General features: G+C 42.8%; 1 protein-coding gene, 1 long non-coding RNA gene and 1 pseudogene across 2 annotated transcripts; 1 reads left to right on the forward strand and 2 right to left on the reverse strand.

Moving 5' to 3' along the window:
- Positions 1 to 3992: 3992 nt before the first annotated feature.
- Positions 3993 to 6127, forward strand: LOC109468482. Its single transcript, XM_019766727.1, has 4 exons — positions 3993 to 4015; positions 4492 to 5025; positions 5239 to 5652; positions 5929 to 6127. Exons 1-4 carry the CDS (start codon positions 3993 to 3995, stop codon positions 6125 to 6127), a joined length of 1170 nt encoding a protein of 389 aa, XP_019622286.1.
- A 1432-nt stretch (positions 6128 to 7559) lies between these two features.
- Positions 7560 to 9073, reverse strand: LOC109468945. Its single transcript, XR_002140164.1, has 3 exons — positions 8767 to 9073; positions 8302 to 8450; positions 7560 to 7851 (listed from the first exon to the last, which is right to left on the reverse strand). It is a non-coding gene; the product is annotated as an uncharacterized LOC109468945 (long non-coding RNA).
- Positions 9074 to 16732: 7659 nt separating this feature from the next.
- On the reverse strand, positions 16733 to 17859 carry LOC109468872 (annotated as a pseudogene).
- Between the last annotated feature and the right edge of the window lie 2055 nt (positions 17860 to 19914).

Here is a 19914-nt window from a genome sequence, read left to right on the forward strand (position 1 = left end):
GGCACAACGCCGGGCCACGGTATCGAATCCGGGACCTCTTGGTTCCGAGTGCAACGCTCTAACCGTTGCGCCACAGATGCCATGTTATGATAAAACCAAGCTAAGGAAATTTGGCACAACAAAACTACTCAAGTTAAAACATTTTACAGTATGTGAGATGATGTAAAGGTTATACAACATGTATGTTTTACTATGTACAGCTGTATATTATATATAGGGTGTACAGTGCACTTAAAAATAGTCCAAACAGAATCTTAGATATCTTAGTGATGTAGATACTATGCAAACAAGGTGCCCAGGGTATGCAACTATCACAAGTGTGTGCAGAGGTTTGTGATAGCTATGTATATGGTGCTGTAATGACATTGGTGAGGTCCCAAAGTAAGAACAGTACATGTTTGTGTTTAAAGTTAAAACTTTTGGTCCAACGCAAAAAATTCTCTCAACTAGAGCTTTCGACCAGTCACTCTGGTCTTCCTCAGTAGACTGACCCAGTGAGACTTGTCATGTGGCTTCTTTGAAGTGTGACGTCAACACTGGGTCAAAGGTATCTGGTTGACGATGTCGGCACCCGTCGCGGTTCAATGTAGGGTGATGGGCCCTGATGTAAATGGCTTCCTTCACCCCTCTCAAGAAATAGTTTGTATAGTAGTACAATAATAGTACATGTTTGTGTTACAGACTGACAGTGTTAGCTACCCTGAAAGACATGTTACATCCTAGTTATGCTTCCTCCGGATGTCACTTTGGTCAGGTTTGTGTTGCAGGGTAGGAGATGATAACTGAAACAAATTAGTTTTGCCTATGTTTTGTATAAGAATTGTCCATAAACAAAAACTTACAAGTTTATTCATGTTTCTGTCATTATGGAAGGAGTTCAGAAGAGCATGTTAATTTGCTGAATCGTCCAGGTACGCATATACAGTTTCAGGTCCGGACCTGTACCTAAACCTGTGTACCTGTAGCTGTACCTAAAATTTGTCTAGGTGCACAGCTCTAGCCTGGTGTTGTTGTTGGCTACTAAAGATCCACTAACCCACCAACATTGTCGGAGAGCAAACTAAAGCTAACAGACTTGGGCACTTGGAGTATATAAATGTGTAAGCTGAACCCCACAGATTCTGAATTATTATTAGCCCTTATTGTATTCATGCTTTGCTACCCACCAATATGATTGAAAGAAAGTGTCAGTGATATATTCTCATCATAACTTTAAGTGTTATCATACAAGCATGATATCATTAATTGTTGCCATTGTTAGTCATTCTCAATTATATATTATATAGTTTGTTGTGTAAATGTGTATGCAATGTTTATCATATTTATACTACATATTATGACTTGCTGCATTATAATAGTTGCTTAAAATGATTACCTTTGATTATGTATTAGTACTTCTTGGCTGAACACATGCCAATTGATTTAACTATAGTTTTGACTGTAGAATGTTGTAAAGCTGTTTGGGTAAAAGAAAAGAAATATAGGTTTTTAGGAATGTGTTTGTTAAAGGAAATGTGCAATAAACGTGTGAACTATATTTCGTTGTCGACTGTTGCAAAACCAATGTTGTTAAAGACATCCAATGCGATTTCGGGGCAGCAAAACTTTGTGATATTGACACATACTGCTACACATTAGTGCATTTTGATCAGCATTTCATTCTTTTGGCATTTAAAACTGAAGAAACAAGCCCCAAGATGAGTCCTTTATTTTCTGGGTGGTACCCTAAAAATCAGCCAAGGGCCCTTCAAGTAAACATTTCCCGCCAGAATTTTGGGTATTTTTGCTCCATGGGGGTCAGTATACATTGGGATAGTGTGGTTTCAACTCAGTATGTAGATAAATGACTAGAATATTGGCTTTGAAAATCCGGTTAAAACTGCATTAGATGCCTTTAAGATCTGAACCATGGACTTATTTAATCTTCTGTTAAAATCTCAATCTCAGTAGGGACGTGTGTGCTGCAATGCTACACAATGTGATTTCAGAGCAAAGAAAAGTATGTAAGGCCACAGCAAGTAATTTTTATGGATGACATCAGCATGCGCATTAATTTTTCTGACACTTAAATGTTAAGAATATGCTGTATACTTCTGTACATTTAACATCTTCACATACTTTAACCTACGAATATAGGTGCAGAAAAAAAATGGGTGCACATCCCAATTTTGGGTGCACTAAGGTGCACATGCACCCAGTATTTCCAGCCCTGCATCCAGAAAGTCAATGTTGTTTGACATATTCTGCGATGTCAAGCTTTCAACTTGTTTGCAGAAGCCTCCTGTATTTGTAAGATACCCATATTAGTATACAAACAGTATTGAACCTGTATACTATGCTGAAACCTGTAATATACAATGTAGATGGTCAAATCATACCTGTCGTATAATTTTTTTTTTATAATTTCCAACATGTAATCACAAGACGTGGTGACAGCACACTCAAGTTTTATCAACATATTAATGCCGCCACCAACACAGGGGACAAGACAATACTCATTTTCACCTGAGCGAAGCGAGGAAAGTCGTGTAAAGTGCCTTTCCCAAGGGCACAAGATCGGTGACATGGGTAGGATTCGAACCCGGGACCTCTTGGTTCCGAGTCGAGCACTTTGCCGTTACGCCACACGACCCGCTCAGGGTTTCGCCACCATATGTCTGAATATTCTTAATACAATCTATACATGACTTCAAGTAGCCTCTGCCAGGCTTTGGGAGGCGGCTGGAAAACTAGAAATTGGCCAAATAGACAGAGATAACATGCCAGGGGAGTTGGCCCGCTAGAAGAGTACTTTTTGCCGCTAGATTTCAAAGCTTATCTATCATTTTACAGATTTTATTTATTTATCTATTATAATAAATTTTATTTTATTGAAATTGCAACAGTGCAATACACGCGGATCAGAGGCAGCTGTTGCTGGTGTTGTGTCCCGCACATAGAAACAAATACAGGACAGACAATAATCATTTTCACTTGAATCTAGTAAGGAAAGTCGTGTAAAGTGCCTTATTTCCCAAAGGCACAAGATCGGTGGCATGTCAGGACTCGAACCCGGGACCTCTTGATTCCGAGTCGCGCACGCTGCCGTTGCGCCACACAACCCCACATTTTACAGATTTGTCAACTTAATTTTCCTTTTAGTACATATGTATTATTACAATGCATATTATGAGATGCACACCACTTCTCCGGTAGTTGCCTTTAATTACTTCTTACATAAATTCAGAGAAAGCAATATACATGTATGACCTTAACTGGCACCTCACTTGGACTTAACTCACTTAAGGATATGGCAGTAGTGGCGCAAGACCGAAACCTTTGGAGACAAAAAGTCAGACAAGGAGTCGACCTATGCAACAAGGTTGCGGGAGGATCTAAGGTCTAAGGTAAGGAACTGGCACCTCAATAAGTGTTTTTTCATCTTGATTTTCCTTTTAGTACATATGTATTATTACCATCTCTACCATGAGCTGCACACCACTTGCCTTGTAGTTGCCTTTAATTACTTCTTACATAAATTCAGAGAAAGCAATGTATGACCTTGACTGGCACCTCAATAAGTGTTTTTTTCAACTTGATTTTCCTTTTAGTACATATGTATTATTACCATGTCTCTCATGAATAGCACGCCACTTGTCCGGTAGTTACCTTTAATTAGTTATACCTAAATTCAGAGACAGCAATATATGACCTCAACTGGCACCTCAATAGATGTTCAAGCTATGTACATATATGTACATGTATTTCATCCCTGAGATGTTTTCTACGAACGTGCTAAACATATATGTACACGTTTTTCATCCCTCAGATGTTTTCTACGAACGAGCCAAACATTACGCCCCAGGGAGTAATATAAACCTGTGATATGATTGACACATCTAATAAAACCCCTCCGGTGGAATTGTGCCTTTCCTCCCTCTTAAGATCTTCATTTCAAAGAGTCTGCTGTTGCCCGTGGCAACATTAACAACCAATGCACGTGGAGCAAACTTATGACGCCCTACGTGTTGCTCAGGTAACGTCCAAAAGAGAACTACTATACATATGATAATCTTTATTGAAATAGAATTAGATTAACTCAAGAACCGCCCCCCGATAGGCTGCCACAGCGCGTACATTCTGCCTCTTGCATCTGCATCGATCTGAGAAAGAACGACACTCCAGACGTCCACTGTCCGCGCTCCTTCTCCAGTCGCACTATCCAGGTTTTCTCTGAGGCTGCAGCAGACCAAAATCTCGTCGCAAGATTAAGGGTACCGAAGTAACGGGTTCCTCACTGGATTTTGTAGTGCTCGGTGACTCTTTGGCGCTGGAAGCCGAGTTCTCAAATCATTTCAGCACTTGGTTTCTGGTGCTTACGTCGGCCGCGCGGCACACAGTACAGTATCGTAGGCCAGGCCCGATAGGCCTATAGGCTGGCGCTCTTGCATCTGAGAAGGAACAACGACAGAAGTACACTGTCCGTGTTTTCCGCATCCAGTTCGGTTGAAGATTTTCTCTCGCGCTGCAGCAGAACAGAAGCCCATCCAACACCATGTGGAACAACAGCTCTGCTTCACTGTTCGCTCCTGGAAACACGTTTGAGACATTCGATGGACAGGCCTCCTGCCTCCTATGGCACCTACAGAACACGACAGTGTTTCAGGGCTATGCAGCGGCACAAGAAACCTGCTCCATGTACGAGAACACCGAGGAGTTGGGAACAGCGACCGCCGTCATCTCTTGGCTCTTGGGGCTTCTCATCGTCACCTGCAACATCGCCGTTATCTTGGGAATCATCCGGACACCACAACTCCACAAGCCGCTCTACATCTACATGGCAAACCTCGCGGTTTCCGACTTCGTAGGAGGCGTTGGACTTCTGTATCGAACGGTAGACCCGATAGAACTCATGAGAATGCGCAGTATGATGAATATTGTAACCTTTCTGATGTATAGCCAGGTGGTGTCTGCATCCGCCCTATCGCTGCTATCTGTTAACTCTTACATTGCTGTAAGGCACCATGTATTCTTCCACAACCATGCATACACTGCCAAACGTGATGCTGTTATAGCTATTGTCTCCTCCTGGCTTGTTCTATCCTTGTTTGTTTTCTTACCTAGTATGGGTTGGAACTGTCTCGATGTAAACACAGCAAACTGCCTGCTGTTTTACCACATGGTCTTCATTGGTCTTGTGGCCACTCTAGGAATTGTACTAGTCATAATCATGTTGTTTACAAACATCAGCACATTTGTAGGGTTGAAAGAGAGACGAGGGAGACGGTTTGGGGCGCAGTTAGGTGAAGGCAATAACCATGGACAGAACGGGCCACGTCAGCCTAACAATATCGCACAAATTGAGGCAGAGAGAAGACACAAAAGAAGTGTGCAGAAGGCGAGAACAGTCCTGACTTACGTGGTGGTGGCATTCGTATTCTGGCTCTTACCTCTTGTGCTCATCCCAATCTGCCTTACACTCGAGGGCGGCTGTCCGGCTCTAGATAGCCCGCATGCAAGAGCAGCGCTGATAACCGTCAACTCAGCAATCAACCCGATCGCAAGCATCACCCGCACACCGGACTTACGGAGGGGGATCTTGCAAACTGTGACGGACATCGGCCGGGCACTTGTCAGCAGAATACGCCGGGGAAACCCTGCGAATCCACAGGGCCAACAACAACCTGCACAGGGCCAACAACAGCCTGCACAGGGCCAACAACAACCTGCACAGGGCCAACAACAACCTGCACAGCGCCAACAACAACCTGCACAGGGCCAACAACAACCTGCACAGGGCCAACAACAACCTGCACAGGGCCAACAACAACCTGCACAGGGCCAACAACAACCTGCACAGGGCCAACAACAATCTGCACAGCGCCAACAACAACCTGCACAGGGCCAACAACAACCTGCACAGGGCCAACAACAACCTGCACAGGGCCAACAACAACCTGCACCAGGGGGTGCACCAAATCTGCCAGATGGAACCGCACGGGACACCGGACAGAACATACCAACAGGACAGCTCAACGCAGGACACAGCAAGAGTCCTGCCAACAAGGATAGGATGAGGACAAAAGAAGCGTTCACCAAGGCAAGGAGTGACAGTCTTACTGTTATAGACATAGACCAGCATTTATAAAAGACTTCTACAAAGAAAGACATGAAGGAGCTATCCCCATCGTAATCAGCAATGGCAAGTACTCCAATCATTTTATGTTTATCTTTAAGTTGAGATGCTGTAATGAATACAATATGGTTTAAACTCAGAGTGATTTCAACAACGAATGTGCTGTATGTCAGTATACAGCAAGAGCACATTTGATATACCTGTATTTTGTGACAAATAACTGGGTACTGAAGATGTTTTCGTTTTTGATATCAGAATAAAGTTCTTGTAATTGTAGAATCTTCTGTATCCTCGTCCTCTCTGCTGTGAATATTAATTGTGGAAATTAGCCATCAAAATAGTGCCATGAAGTTATAAGTATAAATTCTGACGTCGAAAGCCCTACAACATTTAACACATTATTATAAATTTATACAAAGAAACTGATCGCGTTTAGCAGATCTAACAGTTTTAAAAATGCACTTGTTGCATACGATGAGCACTTTGGATTTTAAGACAGATTGCTTTATTACAGTGAAAGTTTATTGCAAATACATGCCCGAGGGCTAATTGCAGTTACAAACAACATAAGAAAGAAAATACAGTGGTATGTGAGTCTATATCTACGTCCGTAACATTATACTATATTCTACAGCATACATGGTATAGCATACGCGGTATAACTAGGTTTGACTTCTTTTTAGGCAATGGAAGACGTATTTTCCAAGCAAAGGTTGGGTTTTGTCTTATTTTGGCGTGTTTTGGGGGCTTTTTTCATCGGGCTTACTTTTTCTTACGCCAACCCAACGTTGCAAAAAGGAAAGCCCGATTAAAAAGTCTAAAAACTGTAGGATCGTGTGGCGTAGCGGCAGAGTGCTCGACTCGGAACCAAGAGGTCCCGGGTTCGAGTCCTGACATGCCACCGATCTTGTGCCTCTGGGAAAAGCAATTTACACGACTTTCCTCATGATCACTTCGCTCAGGTGAAAATGAGTATTGTATGGTCCCCTGTGTTGGTGGCGGCATTAATATAAGTAGAAAAAAAATTGAGTGTGCCGTCACCACTTCTTGTGACTACATTTTGGAATATTAAAAAACGCCAAAAATAATCCAAATCCCAATCCTCTGTTGGAGAGTAGCCTAGGGGCAATGCTCGCTATCACAAGCGTGCATACTTCAGTACATAACTACCACTAGACCTGCCAAATTGCCTCTTAATTACACCTCAGGGTATCAAAGGGGCCCACGTGTATTTGAATGGCGCATCTAACAAAAGCCCCTTGGCTGTATCACTTCTTTTCTCAACTTGAGCCTCCAGGTGTCAACAGTTGCCGAGGCAACGTTTAACAGAAAAATCATATGACGCAGCGTGCGTAGGTGTTGTTATAACAACCCAAATGTAACCCATGGAGCGGTACGTCTTCGAATAAAATTAGTCACAATAATAGAACACACAGGATAACATGAAAATAGTATATTTTATTCAACTCGTCTGCAAAATATACACCTTAATGCCCAGGATTTTTTGGTTGAGTGGGGTATGCATGCAATCTGGGGACTGCAAAATAATGGATGCTGGATAGGAAAGTTGGGTACTTAACAGAGGGTCTTCATTAAAATTATTGCACCGTCGCGAAACTGCCTGTGGCAATGACTTGTTTAATGTCGTAATCTGACAGAGTTACTAGTATATGATCGGCGCTTGACGTCACAGTGGGTGTTCCAGCCTCTGCCATGGCAACTGCAGTTTGTTTTCTCTGTGAAAATAAAGAAAGAGTTGAACATTATAAACTGATACAATCTATGCTTTTCTGCATCGTACATAAGTGATATAGAATCATATTTTAATGAGGTCATATAGCCAAACCCATGTCATGAAACATAAGTTAGAGTGAAATGCCTGTCCGTCTGGTTCCCTAGCGAGCGAGAGACAATAGAAGACGACTCATACAGAAACACAAGTATCTATCAATCAATCAATCAATCAATCAATCAATCAATCAATCAAACAAGCAAACAAGCAAGCAAGCAAGCAATCGACTGATTTCTTTCGTGAACCCAAACACTAGAAAAGCAGCAATAAGAAAATGACAAGAAGTGAAAGCTACAGTTATAGAAATCTGACTACTCTGTGCAACCATGTTCAACAACACGCAGCAATATAAGGATTCGAACACAGGGAATATCGTATCCAAAACCGTGCTTACCTAGTTATAAATATGCCTGGATGGGTTCGTAAGATCGGGCACATCTCTGGATAGTCTCCGCCTATCCAAGAACGTAGATTTGCCCCAGGCACGGTTAGAGATACAGAGCGAAGAAATGTCCGAATGCGGCATGTTCTATCTTCTGTATCCTTGCATTGAGAAGAAAAAAGAAAACGAAAAGGAGTTAAGTTAAGGGCGTTGTGTGGACATAAGTAAAATAGAATCATATTTACAATGAGGTCATACAGACAAACCTTTGATCATAAAACATGTCTGTTCCTACATTTCCACCATCAACAAAATGCGAGAAGCTGAATTCCCTTACCAGCTAGCTTGACAATATATACACGCATCTACAGGTAAACTATTCTTTTGTCGTGACATGTATATATCATAGTACATTAAAGGTCATTCATTCATTCATTTATTCATTCATTCATTCGGTAAAAACAGACGATTCCTCACTGTGGTTGCTGGACTCTTCGTCGTAGAACTCTTCTGATTCTATAGACTCACACGTCAGCTCCTGCTCAATCCGGTCGTCAGTGGTGGCATGTTGTCCTCCCGTCTGCTTTGGACATTGAATGGCGGACAGCGACAGTGTCTTTTCCTGCCTTGTTTCGTCGCTTGCAGACGTACTAGCCACACAACCCATTTACTAACAGGTAGCCAAGTGCAATGAGGTCTTTATAATATAATTAACCTCGCAGAAAAACAATGTAGGAGGCTTACAAGGCAGGCAAACTGAGAGATCTACACGTTTTACCTCTGATCGTAGCTGCTGCTGTGAGCCAGGGTTTCTATTGTTTGCGTTGCTATGGGAGTAAATGACCCGCTTTGTGAAACGCCCGTCCGACTGGTTCCACAGCGAGCCAATAGAAGATGACAGATATAGACATATACATAGCTCTTGTAGCTGTTCTTGATCAGCTGATTTTGTGATTCCACACACTATCTACCTACCGAATCTACCTATCTGTCTATATATCCACCTATCTATCCATCTGTTTGTCTATACCTGTCTATCTATCTGTCTATATCTATCTTTCTTTCTATTTCTCTCTCTCTCTCTCTCTCTCTCTCTCTATATATATATATATATATATATACATATATATACACACACACACACATACGCTTTATTCTTTCATTTTATATCCATCTATCTATCTGGTGATGTTTTACGGAGAATGAGAGCGTTTGGAGTGTTGTACAATATTGCCCCAGCAAGCTCAGAATAACCCCACTATAGGCTAGAACAGATTTCCTCTCCAGGATTTTCAGTCTAATCTGGGCTTTACAAGAAGATTAAGTCAAGGATTAAGTGGTCTGGGACGTTGTCATGGTAACATGAGGTCTTCCACGTGCCTTCAAAATTCTGCATCATGCATAGATAAGGCCATGTTTATTTGAATTTTTGTCCGTTTCCAAAAAAAGTTCTCGACTATACTGTAAATCGTACAAAGTAGCTGCAAAATGAGCAAATATATACCGTAAATTGAAAAAAAAATACTGGAAAAATTTTATATGTATGACTGATTTATTATTGCAAAGACATACATGTACATGATACAGCAAATTAAAAGCTTTTTGCAGCCTAGAGGTTGAATTAAGCAGTTTTTACAATTACTAGTCAACTAGTGTACACAAAAAATAAAAACATATTGCTCAGCATATACATACATAACATTGCTTATGCACTAGACTAATACAGATTCCATGTTAAAATTTACAACAATTACATTAATGTTACTCAACAATAATAATAGGATAATATTACATAGTAAACAAATAAGATAAAACGTAACCTATGTGGCCACGTTATAAAGCAGAGTCTTGTCGACAATGTTCTCAGTTGTGGGCAAATCAACTTCAGCTGCGGCAGCATAGAAACTTGTAGAGTCGTCTTCGCTGTTGTCATTTTGAAAACTATGTTCTGGTAACGTTACGTTGTTTGTACTTTCTTCTGTTGTGTCCTCGCGAATAGTGTCCGACACCGGTGAGGTTTCTCCATTTGTGTTTTCATCGTTTACTTCACAGTAGGTGTGTTCAGACGAATCGTACACACTATCCTCGTTGATGTGATTATAAACATTGTCGTCTGTCTGAGCAATAACTTCCTTGGTCTGACTGTGGCATTGCGCGTTCTGTGCTTGGGGTGTCTCTGTGAGACCACTACCATACATCGGGTTCCTTCGCAGTGCAGACAAAGGAAAGTCTGGTTGCCTGATTGCTGGATTCTTATTACGATTTCGACGTGTTTTTGTGTACCAAAACAAAACAAAGGCGCACATCACAACAAGCGAACCTGCAGATACAGTACCCACTATAACTGGTACTATGTGATGAGAAGTCTTTTGTATAGTTTTGTTTTCGGTAGGAGTTGTATTATTCGTAGTGAGATTAACTAGAGTGGCTCCTACTACAGTATTAACTGTACTTTTCAGTGTCATGAACGTGGAATTGACCGGATTCAATGTTACATTTCCAAAAAGACTTGGATGTTGTATTTTCCGATGTACTCATGATATAGTCGTGATCTTTAGATGCATTCACAAACACAGCATGCGTCTCTAAAGTCGAAACGGTGTCATTCAAAAAAGCCTCCCTCAAAAAGCATGCTGTATCGTCTGCCTGTTGTACTCTACTGGATGTGTTAAAGAACAAGTCGTGCTTTTTTCTCCCACGGATGATCACATAGCAGGGAACAGTTAACATTTCAGGCTGTTCTGTGCCGCCCTCGCTGTTCGTAGCTGCAGTTTCAGAGTCAACTGTTGATTTCTTCACCACCAAGGCAAAGGCCCATTGAGTAGAAGGCTGAGCAAACTCACTGCGTGGGTCTAAGATATACAAACGCAGTTCTTGACCGGCTGGTCCGTTCAAAACCAGGTTCATGCCACCATCAGAACTCCACGTTTCCGAACATTGGGTGGAAAATGACTCAGAACTTACATCGTTTGTTGCTATAACAACGAAAGGAGAATTTGCCGTGAAGTGTCCCGTTCTCTCTTGTTCCGGGAGCTGTTCACATCCAAGGTTTGACTTGGTCGGAACGTAATTCTCGTTTGATAAAGTGCTAACCCACTCGATGTCGAATCGTTTGCTACCGGAATCGTAATAGAGTGATAAGACCACGACAACCATCTCTAAACGTATCCACTGCTTGGTGTTGTCCTCACAGTTTTGCAGCACGACGCTCAAATCCGGCATGTTAGGGAACGCGTGTGGTTTGAAAACCAAACCGTGATGTGTACTACGTCTACTCATTGTGAGTGCAACTCTGCCTAGGTTCGGTAGAGTGAGGAGTATCTCTCTATGCAGACAGACCAGACCGTTGCTACTCAGGTCAAGAAATTTCAGTTGCTTCAAGGGCTCAAAAACATCGCGTGGAATCGTCTGGATTTCGTTGGCGCGTAGGACTAAGGTGTTCAGTTTGACCAGCCCCTTAAACCAGTCACTCTGTACATGCCGTAATGCGTTTCTCTCTAAATCTAATGTTTCCAAGTTGTGCTGGTTTTCAAAACACGAAGGCTCCAGACTAGAAATATAGTTGTTGGATAGGGATAACGTTTTGAGTAACCTGCCAATCGGTGAATACGAAAAACTGTACCAGTTTTTAGGAACGTGTTTCAACAGATTGTGGTCTAAATTCAAGTGTCGCAGAGCGACGAAACTGCCGAATGAGGCAGTTTCTATCTTCTGTATCCTTGCGTTGACAAGAAAAAGACTGGTAAGGGACATAGTGTGGAATATGGCTAGTTTTTCTGACGATAATTTCCCGAACCAGAGATCTCTCAACCCGACACTTTTCATACGCGGGAAACACTTTCCTGTAGGTAATTCCACACGCCTGTCCTCACAAGAGATGCAACAACTTTCGTTGCTATACAGATCTGTTGTATAACTGAGTACTACTAGTGATTTAGCGACAGACACACACGAAGTCAATGTCTTCCTCTCGCATGTAGGGAAACATGGCGTGTTTTCTGAGAGCCCGGGTGTGGCGGATAGAGCAAGAATGAGCAAAAATCGAAGGAAAACTTTGCGCTGAAAATTCGAATACATTTTGAAGACGAGAGGCTTGCAATGTTTGCGTTCAAGAAATCAAGTCCTCGGATTACTACCAACACAGATGAAATTTCATAACAAACAGTGTCTTTTTACCTGCCAATGACGTCTGAGTATCGAATCAGTTCGAGGCGGATGACCGGCTATATTAAAATAACGCGTTAAAAACTCTTCCCCACCGCCGCCACGGGGTACAACCTACGTCACGGGATGGCCAGACACATTCGGTGGTGGGAAGGATCTATCAGCCGCGACGCGCAGACCCTTTCGACGCGGGGCGGAGAAATCAGCCGCCCGCGCAGACCAATCAGCCGCATCGCGCAGACCAATTCGACGTCACGCGGACCTATCAGCCGCGCGCGCGGATATTTCGGCCGTGGGACGGCGCTATCAGGTGTCTCCCAGCTGCTTCCAGTGACCGTTGAAACACCCACAGCAAGGTAGGTCCTCCACAATTTCCTCTTCTGGCGTTATATAGAGACAGCGACTGCTTTTCTAACTAGGCCTATCAGGTGGCGGACTATCCAAGGGTCATCCGAAGCCAGAAATAATCGGCAGGTCTTAAAATCAAATCGAGATATAGGGAGCACAGTCCAACATCGGCGACACATCACGTCCATATTATCAAGGTAAACAAACGCCAAAAACATTTTGGGGCCATTAGAAGTAAATAAATCCGCAGATACGACTTGTTGGCTGTAATTGGGTGTCCAGAACAGCATAACTGTACTCTGGAACCGATGTAATGGGCCTGCAGTGTGAAAACGTGAGGTGGAAGTGATACCGCTATAACGCCCCCCTCCCCCATTTTAGTCATTAGGCCTTTACATATATGTTAGTACCATACTAAGCTCCAACAGGCAATAGTGTCTTTGTCGTATCGGTTGATCTTGGCAATATGCAGTGAATACCTTCTGTCATTGTATTTGTAGGCATTACCTGTATGATTCAACGAACATGTCATATATTTCTTGTTTTTTAACAGGATCTTTGCAAGGTTGTATTATTCATTATACACATAGGAAATACACAACTATGCGGCCAGTTTAATGTGTCACTGCAAATTATACACCCTGACGGGTCTGTCATATCAATTACAGAGATGCCTCGTGGACTAAGGCTAACACTCTACCCACGTAAGAGGTGTCGGCGCAAAGGCACCTTGAAGGCAGACAAAGAATCAGATATTGGAGATGGATGGGAGACAGAGGAAGAAGATGTCAGCACTGCAGTCCCTGCAATTCGCGCAAGTCCCTTTTCCCCAGACAGTAAGAGATCACGTCTTTCCCCATGGTCGACTCCACGCAGGAAAGGACAGCGAGGGACCAAGCACACATCTAGCCCTGTGTCACCTTACCTACAGAGCAGGGCAAGGAAAAAGATCCGGTTTGGTACTCCAGTGACATCTCGTGTCATGGGCAGAACACTGTCACCATGGAAACTCAAGGAACCTTCAGGAACAAAAGAGGAGCAAACTCAAACATCTGCTGCAGATGTTCTGGACCTTGATGAAGACTCTGCATCCTTGGTTCACAACGCTATCCAGGAGATGATAGAGTTACTCCCAAAGGTCATGGTAGAGCTAAAATGCACAGATCCCAGTATTCAAGTAACTACATTTACAGCAAAAATCTACGTTCATGGAGGTGCTTATTGAAGAGAGTACTAGTACTAGTATTTGTCAATTTCAGTACTATGCAGTGCACCTGAAATCACACATATCAGATGAATACTATACTTTTTCAGGTTGTCATATTTACAGATTTAATGAATGGACCATCTCAGCCTTACATCATTGTACTATATTGACTTTATAGTTATACTTTACATTGTACAAATATTGTATGTTGTAAAGTTTTGAAAGCAAAAAAAAATGGCACACAGATCATAAGCATATATTACTAAATTTATTCTGATTGTTAACAAAAATACATGTACCATACATTTTTGCTGAATTGTCTACCAATTGAATACCATGTTCTTTCTATTGTTATACATCACTTGACAAAAATTATTGTAATCACTATGTACTGCAGTTTCATTTATAGCTATAGATAACCAGATGTATTCTACATCTGTACACATCTATTTTTCCTGAATTGTAACATCATGTTTTTGATATTGTACATCACCTGAGAAACAATGATACTGCAATCAAAAGACACTTAAGTTTACTCTTCAAAAAGGGACAAAGTTGAATTCGGATTCTACAAATCCATAAGGTACGAACCAACCAACAGAAACAGAAATAAAGCATGGTGTAAAAGGCACTTACATGTAGTTTTGCTCTTGAAAATATTTAGAAAGTTGAATTCAGATTCTACAGATCCATGGGGTACAAACCAGTCAACAGAAACAAAGCATGGTCTAAAAGGCACTTAGTTTACTCTTGAAAAGATGAACAAAGTTGGATACAGAGTCTACAGATCTCCATCTCCAACACTGGGCCTGCCAGGTGGCTCTCCATCTCCAACACTGGGCCTGCCAGGTGGCTCTCCATCTCCAACACTGGGCCTGCCAGGTGGTTCTCCATCTCCAACACTGGGGATGTTGAGTAGAACAGGTGTGGACACAGGTAACGTTACTAACCTGTTCTATTCATCAAACTTGGCTGAAATAGAGATTTAAAAGGAAAATCAATAAACTTGTCAACATAAACATACATGTAATTGATAACTTTAAATGAATACAACATATCTATGATGCATAAAAAAGAACCAGTGTTACCAAGATAAAGTTACTGCGTCTTAGAACTAACATCGTACTACACGTGGTCCGTACTAAAAATGGGGGAGGGGGGCGTTATAGCGGTATCACTTCCACCTCACGTTTTCACACTGCAGGCCCATTACATCGGTTCCAGAGTACAGTTATGCTGTTCTGGACACCCAATTACAGCCAACAAGTCGTATCTGCGGATTTATTTACTTCTAATGGCCCCAAAATGCTGTGTTTGGCGTTTGTTTACCTTGATAATATGGACGTGATGTGTCGCCGATGTTAGACTGTGCTCCCTATATCTCGATTTAATTTTAAGACCTGCCGATTATTTCTGGCTTCGGATGACCCTTGGATAGTCCGCCACCTGATAGGCCTAGTTAGAAAAGCAGTCGCTGTCTCTATATAACGCCAGAAGAGGAAATTGTGGAGGACCTACCTTGCTGTGGGTATTTCAACGGTCACTGGAAGCAGCTGGGAGACACCTGATAGCGCCGTCCCACGGCCGAAATATCCGCGCGCGCGGCTGATAGGTCCGCGTGACGTCGAATTGGTCTGCGCGATGCGGCTGATTGGTCTGCGCGGGCGGCTGATTTCTCCGCCCCGCGTCGAAAGGGTCTGCGCGTCGCGGCTGATAGATCCTTCCCACCACCGAATGTGTCTGGCCATCCCGTGACGTAGGTTGTACCCCGTGAGGTTGGATCGAGGAACTGGTTGGTTGGACCTGTATGTACCGTAAGTGGCTGACAATCACTTTGTAGTAAACAAAACTGAGATGGCCCCAAACTCTAGGAAAGCAAACAGAACAATGCTCTACCAAGTCGGCCTCAAAGCGTCAAATTTATATTTTCGAGACCACAGACTGATTTGAATGTATTCAAGATTAAGAGATCAGAACAACTGTTTTCGAAAGTAGGTCTGTATCAGGCTGTAGTTTTCCATTGTGCCGTTTGTATCTTCGGTAGATTAAAAGATAAGCTTTTGTGCTTTGAAACCCGTGCCTGTATGTCCGCGTGCGTTACTAGATTGAAAACAAATGAAATGAAGTGCTTTGAAGTGACGCGGCATAATCTTTTGTTCTTCTGTGAGATTTGAAATGTGACATAGGTAGGATTCGAACCCGGGCCTCTCGGTTATGAGCCGAAAATACTACCGACCACACGACCCCACCTTATTTTGAGTCTCAATTCGATTCTGCACACCCAACTCTAGCGACCGTCTCTTTCAGAAAATAAATCTGAAGTAAAAACACTGTGTATGAAGGATATCCCTTTATCTACAAGAACAATAGAAAAAGGAAATATCAGATCAGATAACTTTTTATTCAATGACAAAGAGCAGTTTTTCTAAGATTCCAGCCCCGCTGATGATACAAATCAGTCCAAGCAAATGGGTATTCGCCCAAATGAGACGGAAGTAAAACTGTCAACTCCAATTTATATAACTTCAGATCGATGGATTCGCCTCAAACTTAAGATGAATAAACAGGAGCACAATCTGGACATGAACACATTAAAAAAATTCAAATTCGTGAGACGAGGACGCCCCAGAGCGGTCATCTGTGATCATTTCTTAAAAGACGCTCCCGATTTCTTAATGATTTTGTCAGTAACGTTTTAGCTCCAGGCTAGATTATTATGAAGAATATTTTTGCGTTCTCCTGGCTATGACAACCAGACATGGAAGGATGCCAACTCGCCTGGGTATGTTTCCGACGCCACCATGTATACCCTGCAGTTAGTGTAGTACCTAACACTACCAGTAAAACTCCACCCAGTTCCACAGGACTGGGAAACTCCGATTGGAAAACGTAGTCCAACAGCACTGTAAGGGGTATGGTGAACATCTTTATAGTGGTGGCAATGCAGGCCTTTTCCGTCTTTAGTGCTAGTTTTGTAGCAAAGGATGCTCCACATACGCACACACACAGTCCGATAATGTACCCAACCGTCTGTAGTGACATCGCCCAAAGCGGTGTCTCTAACGTGTACGTTAGCGAGAGTAGCACCACTCCTCCTAACAGGTTGGCGTAGAAAGTCACAGTTAGTACAGAGACCCCCTGTACACCTATAAGAGACCGTGAGATGACCGTATTCGGACCCTTACTGAAAGCTGCTGCGAGTGGCAGAAGAATGGATATCGTCAGGTGCAGTGTCGAATTCGACGTGTTCTCCAAAACCATTCCAACTGCCACAACAATCACACCGGCTACACTGAGAACGATTCCGAAACAATCCAAGGCGCCTACAGTCTCCTTCAGGAACAAAAACCCGATACAGGCAGTAACCAAAGGTGTCGATCCTTGTATGATCCCCAAGGCGATTCCAGGGACAACGTAGACGAATGACATAAATTTGAAGACGGACACCAGATTGTCTGTGATTGTCGACAGTGTTAGGGACAGGGCCTGTCTCCCGTCTTTGGCGGTCAGTTTTGGTCTACAGAAGGGCAGGGCGACCAGGACTACAAGTAGCTGTGAAAGTTTGACGAGGAAGATGAGCTGGAGTGAAGGAATCCCTGCTTGTCGACTCAAGACGAGAAACTGTGCCGCGAAGGCGGAGAACACTGTGTTGAGTAGGACGTACAACACACCGGCGCCTGATGTCAAACAAGTTCTGGGTCCTCCTCGGTCTGTCGTGTCTCTGTAGTTTTGGTCTGCTGTCGCCATGTCCTTACTTGAACTCTGTCACGTCGTGTGTGAGTAAAGTGTGTACGCTGTCTGAATGTGCGTTGTCTGAACTGTAGAATTTCAAGGCTGTCAATTCAGATTAATGACGCGTAGTGGTTAAACCGGTAAGGTCACAGAACACACGTCTATGACGTGGGTATACCAAACAGTGCGGACAAGCCCCGTCTAGAAAGACTTTAGTGAGAGGTAACTATAGATAGCCAGGAGTAAACTGCGTGGTATAGAAATATACAGATTATATAGAATATATGATATATAGAAATGTACAAATTTTAGACTGTAGAATTTGTATTGTGAGTTTTTTTTTGTCCTGTTTGTGTACAAACGTCACCGCATGACGCAGGCATTAGTCAGAATCTGTGGGGGAACCATACCGGATGCCCTGTAATATGTACCGACGCACGGCAAAAGGCGCTCAGGGCGTAAACGACTCGACGTCCGGGGCTATATCAGGAACCTGTTGGGGGACACCAAGGACATTGGGGACACCGAGTGTGACTTACAGCCGGAAGCATGTCCGTAGCCAGGGGGGTTCGTAAGACCCCCCCACACACACACACACAAGACTCAAAGGTCCACTTTTTATCTAAAGATTTTTCTTTAAAAGTTGGACTGATTTGTATCATCAGCGGGGCTGGAATCCTAGAAAAACTGCTTTGTCACTGATCTGATATTTCCTTTTTCTATCGTTCTTGGATATCCTTCATCTTCATACACAGTGTTTTTGCTTCAGATTTATTTTCTGAAAGAGACGGTCGCTAGAGTTGGGGGTGTGCAGAATCGAATTGAAACGCAAAATAAGGTGGGGTCGTGTGGTCGGTATTATTTTCGGCTCAGAACCAAGAGGTTCGGGTTCGAACCCTACCCATGTCACTGATCTTGTGCTCTTGGGAAAGGGCTGGGGGGTGGGGAAGATCTGAGTAGGGCCGCGAGTGGGGGAAGGGGAAGATCTTGGTAGGGCTAAGACACACACGCACACACACACACACACACACACACACACACACACACACACACACACACACACAACACACACACACACACACACACACACACACACACACACACACACTACGCCATGGCAGCGTCCTCTAGCGAAGTTTGATAAATCTACAGGAACGAACAGGTTGTCACGGCAGTGCAGAAACAAGACTTTCACGATTGATGATTGATGTTGGGCTATGTATATAATGACAATAATGGCATTAATATTGAGTCAGACAGTTTCCAATATAGACATTCACTGTTAGTGTTAACCAATGGAAATTGTCCTGATTATCCAAATAGTATGGTATGTTTGCTAGACGACTTAGACATTCACGATTGTCATGGAGAAATATGAATTATGCTTTCCTGTTTCGAAAAAAAAAGCTTTAAGAGAATGTTTCCATCATTATTTTGTGTTGGCAGAACGTCAGTCTAAATTTGTTAACTGCGAGTAACAATTTTATATTAGAAGTGTGGCTGGTCATAGACGGTCAAGCTTTCTACTGCGACACTGACTGAAAAACCAGGAATGGCCAAGTCCAGGTCAGGTCACAAGGTCACAACTTTTCTGTTCGAACGTAAGTGTTCGCGTTTGGAAATTCTACTCTTTTCTATTCTTTCTTTCACAGCATGAAACTTCTCTAAAGTGATTCTTGCGAGTCGAATAGTTCGTACATAGACCACAGGACTCTTGTAGTGCCCAAATAAGTTTAATAAAGCTCTCAGTGTTCCAACTTTTTGCCTAGTTGATCCTAGTTTGCTGACCAAGGTTGTGGGGAGGGCGGGGTAGCGAATGTGCGAATGTAACGTTGCAGTGTACAGAAAAATGTCACCAGGTACTTTTGTATACTTCGTTCTGAGTTTAATGGCGAGGGAAAGTTAGAAATTCTGTCTGCAGATTTCTGTTGTGTTGGTAGTTATCTTAGCACGGCATTTGGATGGACGAAATTTGAGGAATTTGACAAAATCTCGGTACAGAAGACCAGAGGTCAGTTGGGGTCATGGCCGTGTCCTGATTATCCAAATGATATTATGTAAATCGCCTGACGATTGTGGCCTTTCATACAAAATCACACATTTTAAGCCTACTCATTTTTCCAACAGGTGTTACTGATAGCTACCTGCATGTAAAATCGCCACAACACTGAAAT

This window comes from Branchiostoma belcheri, unplaced genomic scaffold (genome assembly GCF_001625305.1).
Source record: "Branchiostoma belcheri isolate BF01 breed outbred unplaced genomic scaffold, Haploidv18h27 scaffold2, whole genome shotgun sequence".
In the NCBI taxonomy this organism is placed as follows: domain Eukaryota; kingdom Metazoa; phylum Chordata; class Leptocardii; order Amphioxiformes; family Branchiostomatidae; genus Branchiostoma; species Branchiostoma belcheri.

Coding starts and splice junctions, on each gene's coding strand:
- LOC109468482 (XM_019766727.1), top strand. CDS start 3,993: ATGACGCCCTACGTGTTGCTCAG. Junction 5,026..5,238: donor GTATTCTTCCACAACCATGC/ATACACTGCCAA, acceptor CAGCACATTTGT/AGGGTTGAAAGAGAGACGAG. Junction 5,653..5,928: donor AACCCTGCGAATCCACAGGG/CCAACAACAACC, acceptor TGCACAGGGCCA/ACAACAACCTGCACCAGGGG.